Source organism: Lepisma saccharinum, chromosome 11 (assembly GCF_977018435.1).
Source record: "Lepisma saccharinum chromosome 11, izLepSacc3.1, whole genome shotgun sequence".
Classification (NCBI taxonomy): domain Eukaryota; kingdom Metazoa; phylum Arthropoda; class Insecta; order Zygentoma; family Lepismatidae; genus Lepisma; species Lepisma saccharinum.
The window spans coordinates 76613871-76637269 of record NC_139239.1 but is presented as its reverse complement, the minus strand read 5'-3'; the positions used below and the strand labels follow the sequence as shown (position 1 = coordinate 76637269).

At 42.1% G+C, this 23399-nt stretch overlaps 1 protein-coding gene across 5 annotated transcripts in view; it reads right to left on the bottom strand.

Annotated features, from left to right (window-relative positions):
- The window catches only part of jvl (javelin-like), a 464141-nt gene that overhangs the window by 20579 nt on the left and 420163 nt on the right, over nt 1-23399 (bottom strand). For all 5 annotated transcript variants that reach the window (XR_014442403.1, XM_083131436.1, XM_083131435.1 and 2 more), the window contains exon 3: nt 12856-14442. Coding sequence is in view for 4 of the 5 variants with exons in the window: in XM_083131436.1 (XP_082987562.1) it covers nt 12856-14442 (1587 nt within the window). In the remaining variant the exon portion in view is untranslated. The remainder of the gene's footprint in view (nt 1-12855; nt 14443-23399) is intronic.

The following is a 23399-nucleotide window of genomic DNA, read 5'->3' as shown; positions in this document are numbered from 1 at the left end:
GTACCCTTACACCTATACGTGTCCATAATTATCAATATATATATATATATATATATATATATATTGACCATACTTCAACTCTGCACTTTGTATCTTTCGGACAGAGCCTATATATATATAGGCTCTGTCCGAAAGGTACAAAGTGCAGAGTTGAAGTATGGTCTTGGCGGAAGTGACGTCGCCTAGTACAGTTCGAAAGCGCCAAGAACATAAGGACGAAAGTACACAGCGTGCAGTACAGATGGTTGGTGACTAGGTCACGTGGTTTCCACACTCGTTGTTCATTTGTTTAAAATCACGGAGGTAGAAAGCGAGCAGCACAGGTAGATAGATATACGTTATTGGCCAGCAAGTTGTTGGTTATAGTTCTTCTAATTTGTGGAAATGTATGTGTAAGAACATTTGAAAATGCTATGTGATTTCTATTGTGAAAAACAAGTCTTTAAATGGCGAGGAAAACAACGAGTACTCAGTTTTATCTCCTGATCGTATTTGGCGCTGCAGTCGAAGTGCAATTCGAAAGACAACACTTCCAGTTCACGACTTGAAGACCGCACTCCAAGACCATACTCGGAGGATGCTGGCTTCAAGTACGGTCTTGCACCTTTCGGACATTATATATATATATATATATATATATATATATATATATATATATATATATATAATTTTCTTTTAGATTATCATTGTATCGAACATTCAGCACGTCCCCAAGTTTCCGTCAGTGGACTGCGAAGCCAAGCGAAGGTTATTTGCCTTACCCCCTTTCGAGAGCCCACAAAAGGGGATGGCTATATTTACACTTTCTCTCCCAGAAACACCTTTGTCCTCCTGATCGTCTCGAAATTTTCCATTCTTCCCTGCAACCAAACCCCTCCTCCACGTTACCCAATAGAAACTGGACAGGTACAAAACCCTAACCCAACTGTGGATTTTGGCGGTTGAGTGAAAATCAGTCTGTGTTGAGAATTCAGGTGACAAGAGTCTAGAGCTTGTACCGGAGAGTCTGTTGTCGAGAAGTTGCGATGGAAGTGTGTGTTGAGAATTTGCGGTGATAAATCGGTGTCTAGAGGTGGTACAGAACAGTTCGTGCTAATAAGTTGTACAAAAGGAGTCATCCTGCATCATCAATCGCACGTAGTGATCATGCATTTAGAACAAAATGCTAAAAATCTCTGACGGGCCAATGCAACAGGCAAAATAAGTGTATGATGTAACATGGCAATAAAACATTTATTCCGAAACAGGTACGAGAAATATATAGGTCAAAACGTTATGTAACAAAAAGAAAGAATCATGTAGAATAACATGCGACATTAAAAGTAAAGGAAGTTACGTAACCGATTGTACCTGGTAGAAATCTAACAACTTCCACCTTGAATTCCTTTCCAAGTTCGTGTGTCCAAGTAATGTGGGATTTTTCTGACAAGGTTTTTCTTAAGATTGGTTCTGTAGAGAACAACGCTCATGTTCCCAGATCAAGTCTCTACAATTTTGAAAACAACAAAAAAACATGTTACAAGTGAAATCTTTTTTGATTTGGATTTGAACTGCGTGCGTAACTCATTTTAAACATCCAGTGCTTTTGTATCCGAGTAACTACACTCATGCTCATAAATTAAGGATAATAGAGGTTTTGGTGCCCCACGATACAGCACTGAAACAAACTAGTTGTGGTAGCACAGACACATGTTGAACACACAAGAAAGACATCCACATGCCCTGCTTAACCCTGTTTATTGCAGAAAATGTGAGAAAAACCAAAGAGCGCACATATGACACAAAGCAAGGGAGATTGTAAAATGTTGTTCCACAGTTCTTTGAGCATGTGCACAGGTTTCAGTATGGAATGTGATGCCCATGCACATTGACACATGCTGTACAACGGCTTGGCATACTCTGGAGGGGGTTGTCGAGCAGCTGTTGGGGGTATGGTCTCCCATTCTTGCACCAGTGCCTGTCGGAGCTCCTGAAGAGTCCCAGGAGGTGGAAGACGTGCGGCGACACGTCGGCCTAGAGCATCCCAAGCATGTTCGATTGGGTTGAGGTCAGGGGAATAGGCAGGCCACTCCATTCGTATGATGTCTTCTGTTTGAAGGTACTCCTCCACAATAGCAGCTCGGTGTGGCCTGGCATTGTCATCCATCAGGAGGAACGTAGGACCGACTGCACCTCTGAAAAGACGAACGTAGTCTTGCAGAATAACATCTCGGTACACCTGACCTGTTACAGTACCTCTGTTGAAGATATGCAAGGGTGTACGTGAACCCAGGATAATGCCACCCCACACCATGACACCACCACCTCCATACTGGTCCCTTTCGACGATGGTACCGGGTCGGTATCTGGTTCCTGGTTCACGCCAGATGGTTACACGACGAGAACCATTGTTGACACTATACCTGGACTCGTCAGTGAAGAGTACCTGAGACCATTCTTCCATTGTCCATGTCCTGTGTTCTCTACACCAGTTGTTACGGGCTACTCTGTGACCTTGTGACAGTGGAATGCAAATTGCAGGCCTCCGGGCGAATAAACCGTGCCTATTGAGTCGTCTGTACACAGTGTGTCTGGAAACAACTGTTCCAGTGGCAGCTGTAAGGTCTCGTGCAAGGCCCCCGGCAGTACTCCGTCAGTGTCTCCGGGCACTTACGGTGAGATACCTGTCTTCTCGTGGTGTTGTACACTGTGGACGTCCACTGCTGTAGCGCCGAGACACGTTTCCAGTTTGTTGGAATCGTTGCCATAATTGTGAGATGACACTTTGTGGCACATGGAGCACCTGTGACACGACCTGCTGTCTTTGGCCCGCCTCTAGCCGTCCAAGTATCCTTCCCCTCACTGCATCATCAATATGTATTCGTTGAGCCATTTCACACACACACACACACCATTCGCACAACCGAACACAACTGCACACTTCATATAGGCACTGTACTCTGGTCAGCAGTTTCGCTCCTGTGAGTCATTTGTCTGCTTACAGCGCCACCACACACTCGATCAAGGTCATAGTCAACACATGTTCTTTGGTACAGTACCCAGACATCATTTCAAGGTGCAACGTGCACATCAAATATTTCTTTGTACAAGATTCAGCATTATCCTTAATTTATGAGCATGAGTGTAGTTAGTCCCACGCAAACATGACGTACTTTGAATATGGACTTTATTCCATCTTGACGCAGGATCCTGAAATGGCGGACAAGTGCCAAATATGACAATCTTGTGCTGACAATCTTCCATTGGGAAAAACGGAAATGTTTCATATAAAATGGCAAACAGGTGTAAATACAAGACAGCACGTATGCATTATCTACCTTACCTGTAGTTAGGCTCGGCATAATATGTATTAAAAAAAAAAAGAAATTGTCAAATAGATGAAGAACTGAATATTTATTGAATAACAAACAAGCATCCAGTTGACGAAAAGTAAAGTTCCTGATTAATGTTTTATGTATATTATCATAAATAGTAGTGCGCAAGCGTGAATCTTTGATATTGTCCTTCAAACCTGTATGATCTCAATATAATCCTTGCCTTGGCTAAGTTCAGAGGAAATTAATAACCATCGATTATACAAAAAATGCTAAACAAGCACACTTTCATTTTTTTAAAAAAATTTAGTACTAGGTATAGTGAGTTTGAAAGTCTGTTAGCGATTCGGCTATGTTAGCTATTGAAATATTTAGTTAGGATACATGGAACTGAATACTTGAATATCATATTATTGTTTTTCGCTGTATTAGGTTTTGAGGATTAAGTGGTAGAGCCCACGATAAGTATTCCTAATTCGAAAACGACAGATCCAACTTTTACATGTAGTGCAACATGTGTAACATTCATTGTAAGCAATTATTAATAGGGCTGCGGCGATACCGATCAAAATTCAAACTTTCCTTTTATTTTGCACCAATTTTGCATGAAAAACTGGATTTTGTGATTACATAACGTCTCTTTTAATATTCTGATGTAATTCTTGAATATTTTAAAGCAAATATCTTGGTAAGTTGATGCATATAATTGGAGAAGCATATTTACACACTAGTACTGATCAATGTTTTGAACAATTTTAATTGTTACAAATCTCAAGTATCGCTGTCAGTGGGAAGAGGTAAGAGTACCATATCGGTTCAAAATGGTATCGACTCGGCCATAATTATTTACTTCCTCAGTACTATTGAATGGATAAAGTTTCGTTACATGATGGTGCCTTCATTAGAGTGCATTTATTTATTTAGTGTGTATAATAGCTTGAGTTAGTGTTTCATCAGGATATTCACGTTTTGAAGGATGGATCTTTCTGAAATTATTCTATGGGCTGAAGTAGATTTGCGTCGAGCACTGCCATCTATCGCAGAATTTACCATTTAAAGAAAAATCTGTAGCCATTCCTTCGCTGCGTTGATCTGAGCGATTTTTCCATTACGTCACGACCAGGAAATTGCGATAGACCATTGTGTGGAAATAATTGTTCGGTTCGAACGCTCCCACGTCAGCAAGGACGAGCAGCTTGTTGTCGACTCTCGTGGGACGTACGCGGTAATTGGCCAGCAACAACAAAGGAGAGCTAATTCTGTCTTCTGCAGTCGAAGTATTTCGGTTTTAACAGATTGCTTTCGATTATGTATCAGGTTGCAGAGACAAAGTATCGTAATGACGAAGACCGCGTCCAACTCATCAACTAAAAGTTATTTGTAGGAGCCGATGTACAGTGGTATCGGTGTTGGAAAATATCGGTTGGATTTCATTTACCGATACTGGCCGATACTTTTCCACCGTTTTGATTGTTCGCAGGGTCCGCAAAATTTCCGTGCGACATTTTCGTTGAATATCCTGGAAGTTATGCAAAATTTTAAATTTCCATTGAGGCGTGAACACATTCCAGGTAGTATTTATATTCTCATGAATTTTTTTAATATTTTAAAGCAAACCTGTTGTTTTTTTTTGATTTGATTTGATTTGCTTTATTTCACTTCGCTTCTTGTGCCACTTTTGGCTAATTTGCGAAGATGGGAATGAGTGATGAAATTGGTGACTGGACACTCACAAACATCAATGCCCAGGCCAGGATTCGAACCCGGGACGCCTGGGGTCTTAGCGCGATGTGCTAACCACTCCGCCACAGGGGCCGACACAAAATTCTGGTAAATTGATGTTTGTAATTGGAGTCAAACACTCACTAATATAAATTAATAACTTTTTATTAACCTGAAGAAGGCAAAGACGAAGCTCGTAACGTTGCGATAGACCTACAGGAAATCTGTAAGGGTGGAAAAGATTGGATTGATCTTGCCCAGGACAGGGACAGGTGGAAGGCTTGTGTTGCTGCAGCCATAAACCTTCGGGTTTAAGAAATCTAGAGAGTTAACTCCTTAATTGTTACAATCTTCAAACAAGCATTGATATCGGCGAGAACGAGGCCTGATTACCAGTTTTACCTTTGCACAATTTTAAAAACGAAGATTAAAAACTGCAATTTGGTAAAAATGTCATACTGCATTCTGCCTCCCTCCCCCAGAACGCAGCTATATAATATATCCAGCTTTACAATTTCAGTCCCCTCCGAAACGAAATCATGTGGTGGGGACGAATTATATAGTATGAGAGAGATAGAGAATGAGACAAAAAGAGAGAGAGAGAGAGAGTGAGTCTGAGACAAAAAGAGAGAGAGAGAGATAGTCTGAGACAAAAAGAGAGAGAGAGAGAGTGAGTCTGAGACAAAAAAAAGAGAGAGAGAGATAGTCTGAGACAAAAAAGAGAGAGAGAGATAGTCTGAGACACAAAGAGAGAGAGAGAGAGAGAGACTGAGACACAAAGAGAGAGAGAGAGAGACTGAGACACAAAGAGAGAGAGAGAGAGAGAGAGAGAGAGAGAGACTGATACACAAAGAGAGAGAGAGAGACTGAGACTCAAAGAGAGAGAGAGAGACTGAGACACAAAGAGAGAGAGAGAGACTGAGACACAAAGAGAGAGAGAGAGAGACTGAGACACAAAGAGAGAGAGAGAGACTGAGACACAAAGTGAGAGAGAGAGAGAGACTGAGACACAAAGTGAGAGAGAGAGATTGAGATACAAAGTGAGAGAGAGAGTGAGATACAAAGAGAGAGAGAGAGTGAGATACAAAGAGAGAGAGAGAGTGAGATACAAAGAGAGAGAGAGAGTGAGATACAAAGAGAGAGAGAGAGTGAGATACAAAGAGAGAGATAGAGTGAGATACAAAGTGAAAGGGTGAGACACAAAGTGAGAGGGTGAGATACAAAGAGAGAGGGTGAGATACAAAGAGAGAGGGTGAGATACAAAGAGAGAGGGTGAGATACAAAGAGAGAAGGTGAGATACAAAGAGAGAAGGTGAGATACAAAGAGAGAAGGTGAGATACAAAGAGAGAAGGTGAGATACAAAGAGAGAGGGTGAGATAAAGAGAGAGAGCACTTGGATGATATAAGATATGATTAGTATTTAAATGAAGCATGATGTACAATCAAAAAGGCAACATCCTTCAGAGCTAACAAAAACAACGATTTCCTTCAACTTGTTAAATCAATTCACTCATCTCTTCTGTCGATCTCATTACGCCAGAGTTGCTTAATACGCCCTCACGCTACATCTCCCTCAGAGTACTGCCACGAGACAATACAAGCGACCAATTATGGCATCACGAACGCCTGCTGCAATTACTCTATTTAAGATTGCTGCCGTAAAACAAAAGAATGCGACGATTTCTTTTTTTCCTTCCTTCAGTTTGTCCGTCCGTCCCGATGCCGAATGGACGAGCAACGTGATTTCCGGTTTTCTCCAGGACGCGAGGCTCCTCATTACTCGCTTCCGTTAATATGTAGATCAGGAACTTCGCATTCCTCCTGAAAGCGGTATGCAAATGCTTATTCCTCTCACGTAGTGGAGCGAACAAACGCTCAATTACTGCTCTCTCTGCAGTCGGCGGCGAATCGAAAGAAACCTCCATTCGGTCTTAGGAAAATGAAGGGTTATGCGCTTTTGTCCTGGTACCTTTAAAATAAACCAGAACGTCAGTTCCGTGAAATTTATCGCCCCCCCTATTTACAACACTTTATTGTTTTATTGATGCACACACATATGTATAAAGTAAATTATAATAATTATGCATAAAGGTTTGTATGGATACCATACTCATTTCTGGTAATAAGTAATAAGAATGGTGTACACTGTTGGTTACATAGTTTTAAACACACACAGTACTGTATATGTGTCTTTTATATTTTGTGTTACGAGCGTGTGTTCGTAAAATTGTGTATTTCATATGCTTGTGAGTATGTATTTGTTGTATTGTGTCATCAGTGTATGTGAGAATTAATTACCGTGAATTCTGAGGGTTAAGTGGTTATGAATCATTAGGTAGAATGTTTAATTGGCTATGGTTATTCAGGATTTTAGCATAGTTAAGAATAAACAGAGACTAGACTGATTTAGGGTAGATTTTATATTGGATGTGTATACATAAGGAAATGAAATGCATAAAAAAGAAGAGACTAATAGGTATAAGATGAATATGGTTTAACAAAGTCAAAGGCAGCTATTCCCCATTTTGGAGCACGTGACATTAATTTCAAATTCATTGTCTATAATTTATAGTTTACATTTTAATTAAAATATAAACTATCGGTAAGTCGATTTTGCAACCCAAGGAAGAATTTTCCTCCAGACTCCGGTTCATGAAGCGTGAACATGTTCTCTTCCCGCCAAAACATTTGACGTCGCGCAGTGCACGTGAGAGAAGCGACCAGTCAGATGTCGTTGCCTGACGAGGCGATTATATGAGCTCTTCCGTTTTTCCGGAAGCTTTGGCTTCTTACCTTCTATTCCCGATTCAAATTATCCAATATGCCACCTGGCGAGATCTTCGAGACCTACTGTATGTAGGAGACTACGCTGTGTTGGAAGTTGTACAAAGCATGGGGAATATACGAAAGAGTAACGTCTACTGTTCAGTTTTGGGCTCTGAATCGTTTTATGGGTCAGAACAAGTGAAAAGCTTCCATGTATTTACACCCGGTGGAATCAACCAAATTAAATTTGTAAATAAATCAGGGGAAACAGAATTGTCTGACAGAAGACTGGCATGAGGAGTAACACTGAAATGTGGCAAGGAAATTACGAACGGAACGGCGTAGGGAGTTTGCCCACCGGAACAAATTCAAGAAATAAGTTGCACACATTAGAAAAATGTTAATTTCCCAATAAAAATGTACATTCTAGGTTTTCCAGGATTTGGGTATCTTAATTTTTATTGCAGACGACTGTACGTACATCTGCGATGCGAGGTCTTGAAATAAAGCCGTAAATACGCCACTGCTGAAAATACTTTGTAACGCCGTGAACACCCACAACCCTAAGATTTCCTCACTCTCTGGGAAACAGGAAGTTGCCCAACTACGAGATGAGAAGGAAGTTCCAATGTCGACATGGTGCTTGTGAAAGGGACCGTTTTTCATGGCAATACATACAAAATACTATTTCAATTCTTAACAGAATTTCAATTTTTCAAGCCCAGACAGAGAGAAAAGAAGACCAGTAAAGAGATCAAAGATGCATTCTAAAGAATAAAAATATAATAATAATAATACTTTACTGTTGATAGTTATTATGAAACATGATACATTTAATGTTATATGCACGAGTCCTTGCAACATTTTTTTGGGGGGTGTAAGGGGTGATCATTCAACGTATTGCAACCAAATGTCACCCTCACTTCCACGTAGCACACCCTGGACTGCATTTTGAAGACCGCTCTGGCGTCTGGATCCATGGCCAGTATAATCCTCTATGGGACTTGTCTTGTTTGCCGTTCATGTGTATTTGTGATTGTCCATCATCTATTTCATCATATCACCTTTCATCCTCATCTTCGCGACTGGCCAAAATTGGCAGAAACGCCAAGTAAAATAATTCAACCACAACCTTGCAACCTTTTCAAGTAACCGTTGATTCAGATATCTTGGAATTCAAAGACGGTATTTCGAATTTCGGTGGGGGGGGGGGTGTTTTCTCTCCCTGCCTTGCTTTTCTATACCTACCTCGTTCTATCTCGTTTCTCTTTCTGCCTCTGTTCCTACATTTTCCCCCTAGATTTGTTTCTCCATCTCTATTCTACTTCTTTTCACCATCACTTTCTTTCATGGACATGGACGTCCGCAGGATTTTTTCCAGGGAGGTACAAGAATTTTTTTTTTCCAGGGGGGCAAAGGAGGCACATTTTCCCCCATAGTGCTGATCCCCCCTCAAAAAACACTGCTTGAATCTGAAATTATCATGATCCTTCAACGCATTTGTAATAATTAACAAATTACTGTGACTGATATTAAATTATGTGTGAAATATATAATTTTCAGGTGGACATTCATTTTCCGGACGCCCATGCATGTGGATATTGTCAATAATGCTTGTTTTAACCTAATCAAAATAATGCGGTCTACAATATTCCTTTCCGAATAAACCTTCGAAGAGAGAGGGAATTCTGAATAACGAATTCAATTTATTGCTTTGTTTCTTCGTGTGTGCGTGTCTTTAACCTAAACCTTGCAGAACTTTCTGCACGTTGCAATTGTCTATGCATCATATAAAAATAACAATGACTTCACAATAACATCGATTTTTCCATGGGACAGAAACAATCACTTCGCCTTGCATGAGAAAATAGCCTCGATGTAGACGTTTTTCTATGAACTTCAGCGAATTCTCAAACTCCTAGACTCTCTCCCTTGATGGCCAGGAATACATGTTTCAAACTGCTATTTATAAAGTTAAGACCATCCTTGTCTATATTCAGCTGTATTTCGTATTATGCTAAGATAGCGTCATTCAATCTACTATGTAAATACTACGGAACAGATAAACATTCTGCAGCCCTAAATGTACATCCATGCAAGCAGTCTGATGTGGAGACTACGAGATGAACATAGAGAAAAACTGCGTTCGCCATAAACAAATTAGTACACAATTTGCATACAAATTGTAACAAAGAGTCCCGTAACTGATAGTATGCATCATATTGTGGGATAACTGCTGTAGGGGATAACGAATTCATTACCGGTTAATTGGATGTTGTAAATTGTACCGGGAAGACTGTCAACAATGCTGTGTTGTTGAATTTTCGCACATGTGGGAATAGATGTGGTGCTATGCTTTTAAACAGCCAAAACCAGGGACCTATTTACATTGACTTAGGTGAGTAATACGCGTATAAGTAATAGAGTGTGAAATATGCATGTGTAACTTGTGAAGAAGGAAGATAATGAAAACTCCTCATATTGAAACACGCAAAACATTTTAAAAAATAGTTATTTTAACCCTCTAACTTTTATAGTAACTACTCGTAGTATATAGTCAGGTATCCAAAGTCAGAATAAAAAACGACAAATTGAAAACAAAGTAAACATTGAAGTTGAGAAGAGCTCAAATTATTGGACTACGTATGTGTCTCGCTTATAAAGATGAAGTCCTATATCCTTGGCTCAAAATAAATTTTCACATCGAGAGTAGTGATGTGACCACAGAATGATGATGAAGCCATATTCTCATATTTGAAGGGGGGGGGGTATAGTCAAAGAATTTACTAATACTGTGCGATTTACACAGTGTACTACGTATTGACACACTCATTCTGTACACTGGTTCAGTAAGTCAGTCACTCCAGCTACGAAGAATGAGACTGGTTGCAAGAAATAATAGAAAATTCGACTTAAAGTCAATCGAATATTCTGCAAGTGGAGAGATGGAAAAATTCGAAGAGTCAACTAAAGAAAAGGTGAAACTTCTTTACTACTCTTATGGGCACATGTAAAATATGTAGCTACACAAATATGTAGGAAAATTACTGAAATATGGGAAGGGAAAAAACATGTCCGATAGTTTTCATTATTCTTGTGCTACATGTATTTCTTAGATTCGAGTGAATTTCTCGGAAATTCCATCCAAACCACTACTTGAACTGTGGCCATTTTTTCCAGAATCAACATGGATTGAGAATATGGCAGTAGTGAAGAATAAAGGACACACGAAGCCTGAGGACTTCAAACAAGTGGAAGAAGCATGACAGGACTGTCCAGTGCTGGAAGTGGAGGCGGATAGAGAAAGCATCCCTCCCTCCCAGGTAGCCTGAATGCTCGCGAAAAAATCCCTCACCGAACAATGTCCTCTTCCAGCGCTAGAGTCCCGTGAGAATCGGATAAAAATTATTGAATTTTTAGAGAAACCGTATTTTCAATATTGTCCCACAAATGGATCTGCAATGAAAACCAGATGACACAACCCATTTTATGTAAAAATATGTTTTCCGAACGGAACTAATGAAATATTTTTCAAAATATGTAACACGAAATTCGTGTATATCGTGCCAAATAGTGTGATTCGCCGACATTTGTCATGTTTGCTTGGCCACATACAAAGGCAGAAATATTTGTTTTTAGTTTGTTTTCCACGGGGCCTCTTTTAAAAGACTCACCCAGTATATACTGTATATAAAGTACTGAAAATAGGAACTATGCCCTTCGTTATTTGTTAAAATTGATTTGGGGACTTTCACACTGGAGGCTATACGCACACAAAACCATAGGTTGAAAAGAAAAGAAAAACAGTACTACAGGGAAAGAAGGGAATGATGTTCTGGCCGAATAGCAAAAATGTCCCGTGGAAACATTATAATTGTTTGTATAATTTAACTTACGATTGTAATCAGGCAAGTGGTAGTTGTAGGGGATCTTCCCAATTCATTTGTTTCGTCAGGACTGGAAAGCTAACCGTAGTATCCATGACGCATAGGCTGTAGCTTCAGGCTCACATGTAAACAATATCCGTGTGGGTACTCAAGCGAGAGAAGTCATGCAGAAACTCCGATCCTCATCGCAATGTTAGTTTTTTGAATAGAAGATATGCTGGGAGCATAAGCCACCGCGATTGTGTTCCACCTGAAGCGGCGAGGCGAAACATGTTTACCGTAACTTAGAGGAACGGTGACCTCCGCTCGGCGTGGATGTTACAGCTGGGAAGATACAGAAGCACAACAATGTCGTTAATACAGCTACTTATCGCGTGAAAGTCAGGGGGAATATTATGGTCAATGCGCACGATCTCGGGTCGATTATTATATTTATTTACTTGGTTTTAGCTGTTTAAAAAGTTCTTCAGGTATATGTGAATGAATTAAATAGCATTTTCCCCCACAAGTCTTACCTGTAATTGTCCATTGTTTCTGCCAACAGTCCAACAATTCTATTTTAGTGTATGATTCTAGCGCTTTTGCAGAAAATTTAATCCGAAGCGACCGGTGAATTTATCCTTCAGCTGCGTGTTTAGCTAATGAATCTATGATTTCTATGGAAAATACTGTAACCTGAGTTGGCTAGTTTGTGAAACAACTTTTGTTAACAATGTACCAGTCGACGTAGTAATCGGCTGTTATCGACCCCATGGAGTGTAAGACTGACGCTGAATCAGTGGCGATTACTACCCTCTTGAGGTTTTTCTCCTGTATATACAATAACTCTTTACGAATAGCAAATGCTTCCGGCGTGAAAATAGAAAATTCTGCTGGTAACGGGTAGATTTTGTATTCCACCAGGTTATTGCAATATATTGCTGCTCCAGTGTTACCAGTTGCAAACTTTCATGCATATGTGTATATACATATAAATCTTCATTCACCAGAGAATGTACACATTCCATAAATATGTTATTCATAATATTTGGCATTGATGTTCGTGTATCTTTATCTGGATATAGAGGAAAGTGAACAGTACTGTATCGTAAAGCAGGGAGACGTTGAAAATCTAAACTTTTGGTATGCATTATAACAACAGAGATAAAGAAAATCAAACACTCACCTCGTTTTCCATGACGACGGTGAGCAGGTGTCGTTGGAGCTCCAGAACATTGTTCTCCTTGAGAATGGCAGCTATTTTCACTCTATTGGGCTTCACACCTTTCACCAATTTCATAAGTCTGCTGGGCGAACTCACCAACCCATCTAACCTCCCTAACTGTTCCACTTTGCACTTGGGTTGAGATGCGTTTAAGGACGGACTGGGACGCTGCTCCCTCTCGGCTGCCACCTCGTTGTCCTCCGTGGACTCCTGCCTCTCCAGCCTGGCCCTCGGCTGGACACCGCGACGCACCGGCTGGAAACACGACGGCCTACCCTGACCTCCGATTTGAGCATGACTAGAATTACTTGGCGCCGTGGCTGTCGAGGTTGGTCTCGCGGAAGTCCTGCTGGCGGCGGGCACCACCACCAGGTCGCTCGTTTTCCCCGGCACCAAAACCCCACCGGTCCTTATTTTCCCCACGGGCACCGACAGCAACCTCCTGCACGGACTGCTGGCGCAGCTATCCTTGCCGTCGCTGCCCATGCTGGTCTTCCTGCTGCCACCACTAACACTGGCACCACCGACACTTCCGCAGACGCTAGGATGATTCGACGACGCATCCTTGACGGAGCTGTCCCGTCTCGACGCGGCGCTGCCCGTCCGGACGAACTGGAGATGCAGATCGTGGATTCGGCTGTTGAGCTCGGATTTCTGGGTGACGGCGGCCTTGAGCTGGTCCTCCAGTTCCTGCCTCTGCGTCAGAAGCTGCCTCATCTCGTTCTGGAGCTGCGAGATTCGAACCTGCGCCTGGAGAGTCTCCGCTTCCATCTCCGTGACCTTGTCCAGGAGCAGGTCGCGCTCCCGCCTCAACCGATGGACCTCGACGGTGACGTTCTCTGCGGAGGCTTCCCCGCACGGCAGGGTCCGGTCCGCCCCGGCCGCGTCGTCCATCCACTCCGGACCAGCGCTCCGAGCCACGTCCGCAACGTCCACCTCGCCCTGCAGACGGCACTGCTCTTCCTTCAGCTTGTGCTGCAGATGCTCCACCTCGTGGCGCAACCTCAACCCCTTGCGCTGGATGACGTCCAGCAGATTCCACAGCTCGTCCTCGCCTGACAGCGCGCCGCTGGCCAGCAGCCGAGGCTCCGCTTGACCGACCTCCGCCGCCGCCGAGGTGCCTTGAGGGTTCGGCCACGACTCGGACCACCTCACGTCGGCGGATCCGGACTTGACTACGTTGGGACTCAGCAGGGTGCTGGAACTGTGGTGCTCCTTGGTCTCCGTGCTGAACCCGGAGTCCTGGACCGTGCTTCCGGAGGTCGTCGCACCGTCTCCGCTCTTCGGCTGCTTCCGGACGAGGATGCGACCTTCCCCCAGCACCCCCGCTGCCGTGGGTCCCCTGGGGGCGGATTCCGCCGAGGAGTCGTCCGCCATCGCTCCGTCCGGCGGCTTGTCCGTGGCGCGCTCTTTCGGATGCAGCTTCCGACGGACTCGAACCCCCGACCCGTCGCGTCGAGGAGTCGCCATCTTTGACCGCAGGTTGGGGAAAGTTTCCATGACCAGGTCCCGGAACTCCAGCAACGCTCCAACTTCATTCTGCAGCTCCTGAAAAGACAAGAACAGACAGAGAAAAATATGAGTTTGTGCTCACCATCCACATCTATTTGCATGGGCGACCAAGTGAACATTACGTTAAAGGAACAAGCCATACATAACATTGTCTTAACCATGTTCCGCCCTTCCCACATCCTTGGCGTGCAATTGAAGGCGTGGCGTGGTAGAATGGAGCAATTCGGTTTATGAAAAATACTAGTTGGAGCTGCAATAACGGCACATGTGAAACTGTGTCATGGACAAGTATATGGGAGAGATTCAACTTCCATTTGTCTGAGGATACTAACAAATAACTGCAATAATAATTATTTAATTATTATAGATGTTATTCACTAACAGTAAAACTGTTAATAATTTGAATAATAAAATGTTATTTTCTCGTACATATCGATGTGCACTAATTATATTAACAACATGGAACTATATATATAGTATATGGGAGTAACTCCACTTTTCGTGGAAATTGAGTTACGTGTATAACAACAGAACTTAGAACTGTGAAGTATCAACATTCCAGTACTACAAAATAAGTATCTCCTAAGTTTCAAATTCTTGCTCAAAGAGGTACCACTATGTTTGTGTCCAACAGCTAAACACAGTACTAAGTTATCTAAACGTGCCATTTTCTCCAAAGTGTCTTGAATCGAGTTACGCCGCTTGGGCTGTGAACCACTCATATGCGCATTTTCATTTTTGAAAATTTATACCATTTACTGCTATTTTCCAATTTATTTTTAACAAATTCTGAAACAGTTAATCTGAAGTTATGAAAATAGCATCATTGTAGTTGAAGAATACGTACAAGGCTATTCATTATGTCTGTGAACCAAAAATTATAAGTTCTCTAAATCATTTCAAATAATATACTGATTTCATCAATAATGTTGATGGCATCAGCTTAAATGAAACCCTATTAAGATAATAAATAAATAATAAATGTTTACTACACTAATGGCGAAGGTTTGGACGCGTCGACCAGTGGCGGCGATTGGGTTCCATACTTGGGGGGGGAGCAAGGACAGTTTACTTTCCTTTGGTATATAAGGTTTAGCATAGTGCGGGGGCAAATTTGGCAAAAACTGGGGGGCAACTGCCCCCACACGTCCCCTAATCGCCGCCACTGTATACAACCATGATAACGATTGCAAGTTCCATCGAACCCATTTTAACATTATATTCTGGATCTTGAAGTCAGTCTACCAATGGGGGACTAACAATTACTGCAAAAATAACCAACAAAGGGGTAAGAATGGATGCCATTGTCCTTCGTCTGCTTAGCATTTCAATATTTTGGAAATTTGCTTGAACACAGCTACACTTAACATTTTCACAATATTGAACAGACTAGACAATGTAGTTTTATATGTAACGTCGCTATTTAGGTTCCTGCATATGGTCAGAATCCAAATTAATAAAATAATCGTCCAGAATTTTTCGGCGCAAAAAATTATCGTCTGCTATTTTCGCTCTAGTTCAATCAGGCACAGGCACTACAATGGTGTTACTAAACGAACAACATTATCTATTCAGGGTATAATTTATTTGAAAATCATCTGATACATGTAATCACAAGGGAGATGAAATTTTCAGGTAGCTGAAGATTCACCTGTGAAGACGCACAAATAGTTATGACTGCTGTCGTAAGATGGCTGTAGTGAATTTGTTATTATACTATAAGCATTCCTGCAGTTTTGCTTTGAACAATGGCAAATTTTATGAGTTAATAATAATTATTATAAAACATGTTATTAAATTCCTAGCATTATTAAAATTTTAATAATTATTATTAATGAAGGTTTGAGTTTGTGATATGTAATAAATGAAGACATACGTTATCTTTTGGGGGTAAACCTAGACAAATACAAACGACGTTGATTCTCTAAACTCTTAACAAGCCTTTTTTTATTTGTAATTACGCAATCTTAATCCTAAGCTAATATTTTTATAAACATTTTATTTTCTAACGAAACTGCTATTTTCATGACGCAAAAAGTTTCACAATGCGTTTCCATTTCAGAACTAAGGTTTTTTTTTTTTAATTCACTACGATATTTTTAAGAATTACGAATCCATTATATGAAAAACAACGTTCTCTAATTCCAAGTAATATTTCAGATTGCTCTTGAACGTTGTTAAAAATTTAACTACAAGTTTAAAATAACTAGAAACAATATTTAATACTGGGCATGTGGGTAAGTAAAGAAAAAAGTCTGGTTTCTGTAATCTCCAAATCCGTATCTCTTAGGAAAACAAGCACACGTTGATGAGATACCCTAAAAACATTGCCCTGGTATATCTAAAGGTGTAAAAATAAAGACAGCCTTATAAAAACACAATAATTGTGTATTTCGTGGGAAGCAGAACATTTAACTGCACCCAGGAAGATTAATAATTCATAATGCAATAACAAAACCGATTACCGCAAAAGTCGAGAGACTCGAGCACCTCTTCCGTGTCTTCCGATCAAAATTCTCTCACGAAGAGGCGTTAACGGAGCAATTATCGAAATATAATATCCTCAGCAAGCGTTGAAGACCGTTTTATCGCCATCGATTCACAAAGCGTCGTAGGAATTTACGCTTCCATCTTCCGTATGCGAACATCCACATGTGTAACGTAAGAACTTCAACGATGTTTTTTTTCTCTTTCTTTGAGCAATTTCCTTCGTTGTAAATGTCATACTTTCTCAACGCCTAGCCTATTTGCTTCCACAGCGTGACGTTTTGAGGAATGCGCACGCCGGCTTTCTCTTGCTGCGAAATACTGCGTGCGTTATTATAAAGTGATTAAAAAACAACAATGAAATGGCAACCCTTAACAATAGTGTTATTTATATTTCATTCGAGGAGCCGAATAACACTAATACGTTGAAGGAGAAATGGCTGTCAATTTCCGCTAAACAAGAAACAAACAAAAAAAATAATCGTGACAGTTTTTAAAGTGTTAACCATAATTAATAACATAGTTATGATATGTATGGCGCATACAACCGCAATTTATAATCATTATGGAATGTTTGCATAAAATCATCAATGGTACAATTAAAACCGAATTTCTAATCAGTTAGTTTAATCTACGAGTACCCCGCAACGGAAGCTCTATTCATAATCCCACTGCAAGCCTTTCCCTTCTACAGCGGTCGCTTTTCTACAGGCTTACTTGTTTATGTAAAAACCTGCCTGTTGCCAGTTTCTTGCCAGAACACAGTTTCCGACAATCGTTAAGAAGGAATTTGCAACTTTTATTACTTTTCTGTGACATCTTGTATTTTGTTTTTGTTGTTGTTTTCCTGTCGCTACAGTTTCAGTACAAAATGATCTATCAGTACTGTATTCGAAACTTTAAGTACATAAATAAATTATCTATGAACGAAACAATATTCAAATTGTGATTTGAAAGTTTTCCCTCTGTGTGTCTTAAGTTCTGGCGTGCGCGTGGGAGTTCCTTCGTTGAGTGTCCATCAGTTTCATTATAATTCATCCTCATCGCAGCGATTAACCTACAGAGCCATAAAACATAGTAAAATGATAATTAAAAAAATCAATGAATGAAGCGGTGATTCCTTTCGTGAAAAAAGTAGTACCTATATTCATTTTGGTGTGATCTTTGTAAGTTCCTGGTTTTCGTGCTCCAGACATTCCCGGGATAGAATATAGCTATTTATGTTTCCAATGGCAATTCTACGTCTGAAGCGCGAGAAAAATTTCCAAGGAGAACACTGCTTGAAAAAAAGTTGATAGCCACTACTGTACCGGCTGCGTATAATATCTTGCAGCATCATGGTTCGCCCACCTGCAATTCCTAGCGCGGTCAAGGGCCTTTCTTAAAGGTACGAAGCATGACCTTGCGCACATGAGCAACAGAGAAAGGACGTGGGTCATAACATGACGTCACATCTCGGGAGTAGAGAAAACGGCAGTCGGTTGCGATAGTAGCGGCGCGTCGTACTCGCTGGCTGGGTGCGCGGGGGGGGGGGGGGGGGGGAGAAGCTCTAGTCGAGAGCGAAATCCGTCGTCATGGCGACCACGAAGATTACGTCATACTCTTCTAGACTGCCCTTTTTCTGATTCAGAAATCCGGGAGATCGATTTTTTTCTTAAAGGTCCTTCAATCCTCTCCATGATGTCGTGACGAGAAAATTGCAACTCCTTTGGGATGGAGAGGGGAAAGGGGGGAAGGAGGGAGGGAGGGAGGAATCTCATTGTTGCGTCAATCCCGCTGCTGTGAATGTGCAACATTTCTAATTTGCGAACGAGCGCTTCAAGGCGAAATTTTACCAAAACTGTATGAAATTAAAAAGTAAGCTGGTAAAGTTTTGCCTTGTGCACAAACATTGGTGCATTAGTTTAGATATTATGGATACTAGAGTTTGGATTACAATTAAAAATTAACCAGTTGACCTGTAGAAATGATCTACATTTAGCTTATTCAATTCTGCATTAAGCTATGGTAACAATTTTTTTCCGAGCATGTTTTCGATTTTCTATCGTCGCGAGAACAAAAAAAAAGTGCCAGTGTTGTTCCTGAAACTGATGTTCCCTTCCGGCCGCCCCAAAGTCACTTTCCAATCTTCAATTGCCTATGTTGTTGGATAACGTTTTAATCCCCCCCCCCCCCCACACACACAAGAGTTCAAACCTCTGACCTCTGGCTTCCTCGTGCGTTGTGCTTATCCCCTCCCGCTAACTGGTCGGTGTAGCATGTAGATTTCACCTACATTATTCAGTACATTCGGCCCCATATAAAACACACGCCTGGCGACAAAAGACAAAAACGACTATCGCACATACTGAGGCAGGGCTAGAACTCGCAACATGGGATCTAAGTTGGGGGGGGGGGGGCAGAACCGAACTTGGGCTTAACTTTGAGGGAGGGGAGGGCAGAATCGAAAAATTTCCCATCCCATGCAAATAGGTTCAGGATTATTTGCTAAATAACAGTTACATTTACAAAATCACAATTTTTAAACTCTTTAATACGCTGCTCCTCATGTCCCAGGAGGTTAACAGAAGTACTATTCACTTGTATATTTTAATAAACTTGATAATTTTTGGGGGAGGGGGGCCGCCAAGTTACACCTATGACTCACACCACTACTAGACCGCCACGGTCCACGATGTAGGATGCATGCCTGGAGAGTGTACAGTGACTGCATGTAATACTACACTGCGTTGGTCTTGGCTCTGGGTCGAGATAGCGCGTGTACAACTCTCATAACACAGGTTGGTACTCCTTATGCAATATACCTAGTCTGGCCATAAATACTGTTGCAAACTTTCGGCTTGGACTGTACATCCGGTAGTCAGGCTCATGAACCAAGCTTGTGATGAAGTTCACTCCTGACCATTGAGTGTTCAGCTGTGAAAGAGCAAGCGTGTCTTCTTGTGCTTAGCATGGAGTGGGGCGAATATGAAAACAGAGTAGCCGTAATTGCTCTGCATATGGTTGGGAAGTCACTCACCGAGATTTTCCAGCCCCTAAAAATCCCGAAGATCACCAAAGGTTTGTGTATCAGGCAATCCAGAGATTCACTGATACTGGTAGCATGAAAGATCGCCCAAGAGTTGGTCGACTTCACACCGTATGAACAGCTGCTGCTGTTAACGCAGTGATGGCTCGCATCCACCGAAATCCCATCCGGAAGCAAGTGATATGGCACAGGAGCTGAACATTCACAACAATCAATTTTCAGGGTACTTAATGAAGACCTTAGAATTGGAGTTTACCGGTGGAGTACTGGAAATTTCCTGACGACACAAGTGAAGAAGCAGAGGGAACTGAAATCAAGATGGCTCCTGCAGCGGTACGTTGCCAATGGGCATTGCAGGATTCTCTTCACCGATAAGAAATTGTTCAGCACTGAATGAAGTTTTAACCGCCAAAATGAACGGTTGAATGCTTCAAACTCTCGAGAAGTTTGTGAGAGAGTTCCCAAAAATCAGAGATGTCACCAGCCCTCCTCAGACATGGTTTGGTGGGGGTGAGCTATGAGAGTTCCACCAGGCCTCATTTTTTAGAAAAGGGCTTAAAAGCCGTGCGAAAGTGTATGTGGAAGGAGTCCTGGATCCTCCCGTGACACTGTTGAATCAAACAATGTTTGGCAAGGAATCCTGGACGTTCAAGAAATATTCTGCCCCATCTCATAAGGCAAGGATGACGCGACGGTGACTGGAGACCAGTGTACTAGATTTCATCTCCACTTTTGATTGGCCATCTGATAGCCATGATCTCAGTACCTTGGACTACAAACTGTGCCCAGAGCTAGAGGGGACTGTCTGCAAGAAGAGGCACCCCATAACTGAAAGTTGCGCTCCTTGATAGCACCAGGGGCGGACTTTCCCATCAAGATCATCCGTGCTGCAATAGATACCTGGACAGGGAGACTTCGAGCCTGTGTGAGGGCGAAAAGTGTACATTTTGAAAACTGATTGATGTAATATATGTAAATGTAGCATACTAAAAGAGCATTTAAAAATCTGAAACCATATTGAATTTATTCACAAAATAGTGTGTAACAGTATTTATGGCCAGACTAGGTAAATATAATTGTGTACATGCTAAACATATGTGCGTAAATAAGCGTGACGTTACGGGACGAAAATGCCGGCACTTGCGCCATGTCACGCGCTCTCTCGGCCCGGAGCCAAAATGAACGCACTGTATTAAGTATAGAGCATGGCGTAGCCAAGATTTTCGAAAGAGGGGAGTAAGGTATACTTTTTCAGTAGTCAGCCCTCATTTTGCTATATTTTCCTACCTGTGACTCTTTTAAAGGAATACTAGGCCAGAGAGGGGGGATATGATCCCACCACGCCACTGTACGGTGGCTAATTATAGGTGACCCCCCTTCCCACGAAACTTCTTCCTGTCTACAGCCTTCCAGTCAGATTTGGAAGTACACGTTCACACTACACGGTTAGAAGTAAATTTCATTGGAGAAAACCACGTCTCCTCAAAAAGTTCGCTTGTGTCCTGTACAGAGCAACTGTAGGTTGGAATAATGGAAATTCCTGCCCAAGGCACCGCGCCGAGAACGTGGCTAATTCTTGTCGTCTCGGCCAAAACCAGCTTCCTTGGAAGGAGCAAACTTTCTTCTAAGCGACCGCAAATGACAGGCGCCGACGGAAAACCACGCTGGTAGAGACAAGACCTTTATTAAAATTGGCAAGTAAGCAGTCGAAACATAGGGGATTGGATAAAAGAAGGAGAAAAAGTGAAAGTCCCGAGGGAGGGGGAGATTGACGAGTTTAAAAACAGGCCTAGTCCGTTTTTTCTACCAAGAGAAAAAAAAAACGAAAGCACGTGCTCTGGGCGAAGCGTATTGGTGGGTTCTGGCATTGACGTTTTACACAATGATAAATAATATAGCTCGAATAATATAGCTTATATGCTGATCGAAGCACTTACTAAAGCTATCTTTGCGTACACATCCATTGAAATGAAGCAAACTGAGCCATTAGACCGTCACTCTGAAATGGTTAATCTTGCAAATTCGCAGAATTTAGAGGAGAGTACAGGGTTATTCATCAGTCAATGTCACATTTCGGAGTTTTATTGTGAAATAAGTGTCCTCCTCCGTAGCCGAGCGGGTTAAGGCGTTCACTCGTCTTGAGATCGTTCGTTGCGGGACGGCGTAGGTTCGAATCCGGCTCTGGTCGGAATTTATTCGGCCTACGTATAGGGCCGGTGGCAACCCACCATCGTGAGGAAATTGGGAAGCTCCGAGTGAGTGAGCGTAACCCGGTCAAGAAGAACTACAGCAACGGCTGGGGGTTCGTCGGGCTGATCACCCGTCACCCCAATACTGGTCTAAGACCTCCACGCTATAACAGGTGACGGAGGAACAGTGTGGGAGGGAGACCAGCAGTCGGTAGGTAAGCCAAGGCCCGCCATGGGCTGTAGCGCTGTGGGGTTATGTTATTGTGAAATAAGTACATGACATATCTGCATGAATGATATAAAAAAAGAAAGACAATCTCAAAAAGTTTGTTTGTCATACCTTACAAGTGTTCAATGTGTGAACCTTTGGTTACACGAGAGACATGCAGGCGATAGTCCAATTCTGCCCACACCCGCACCAGCATGTCATGGTCTATCGTTGCTATCGCTGCTGTATTGCGAACTCGGAGGTCGTTCAAATCAGCTGGAAGCGGTGGAATGAACACCCTGTCCTTCACATATCCCCAGAGAAAGAAATCACAAGGTGTGAAGTCTGGGGATCTTGGCGGCCACCGAAAAGAAACAATGCGACCTCATCGTCAGTAATGCGTCCAATCCATCTTCGCGGTAAGTTCTTGTTCAGGTACGCACGCAAAAGTTTCATACCACTTCTTGATGGTCCTGCGATGTGGTGGATCCTTCTGAAAACGAGTGCGAAATCGCCGCTGAACAGTCACAGTAACCTCTGTTTTCGCAAACTGAATCACGCAAAATGCTCTCTCGTTACCTGAGAACGCCATATTGTACACTGCTGCCGCCTAGCGGCCAACCGCGTCACCACAACATGCGCTGTTCACGTGACACAAACTTTGGGAGTTTCTGATTCCATACGTACATGATTCGGACTCGCACGTCTCATACATCACGCACACGATGTTCCCCAAATGTGACACTGACATATGAATAACGCTGTATTTCAACTGAACGCACAAATTGCGCTACCCGGACGTGGGGAGGATAACAAGACGCGCATAGCATCATAGGAATTTGAGGGGGAGAGGAATGAATTAAAAATAATTTTTAACGTCCCTTATAGTTTATCTACCACGTAGAACAGGGTCCTTGCTTTGTAGGAAGGATCTAGATCTATCATTTATTATTCAGACACAGACTACTATATTTTAGTACTTTAACCCCAAAATTTTGAACAGGGTCGACACCAAGTGCCAATGCCTTCCATGCAGATGCCAACCATAGATTCAAACCTACCTAGAAAGAAAACCTGACTT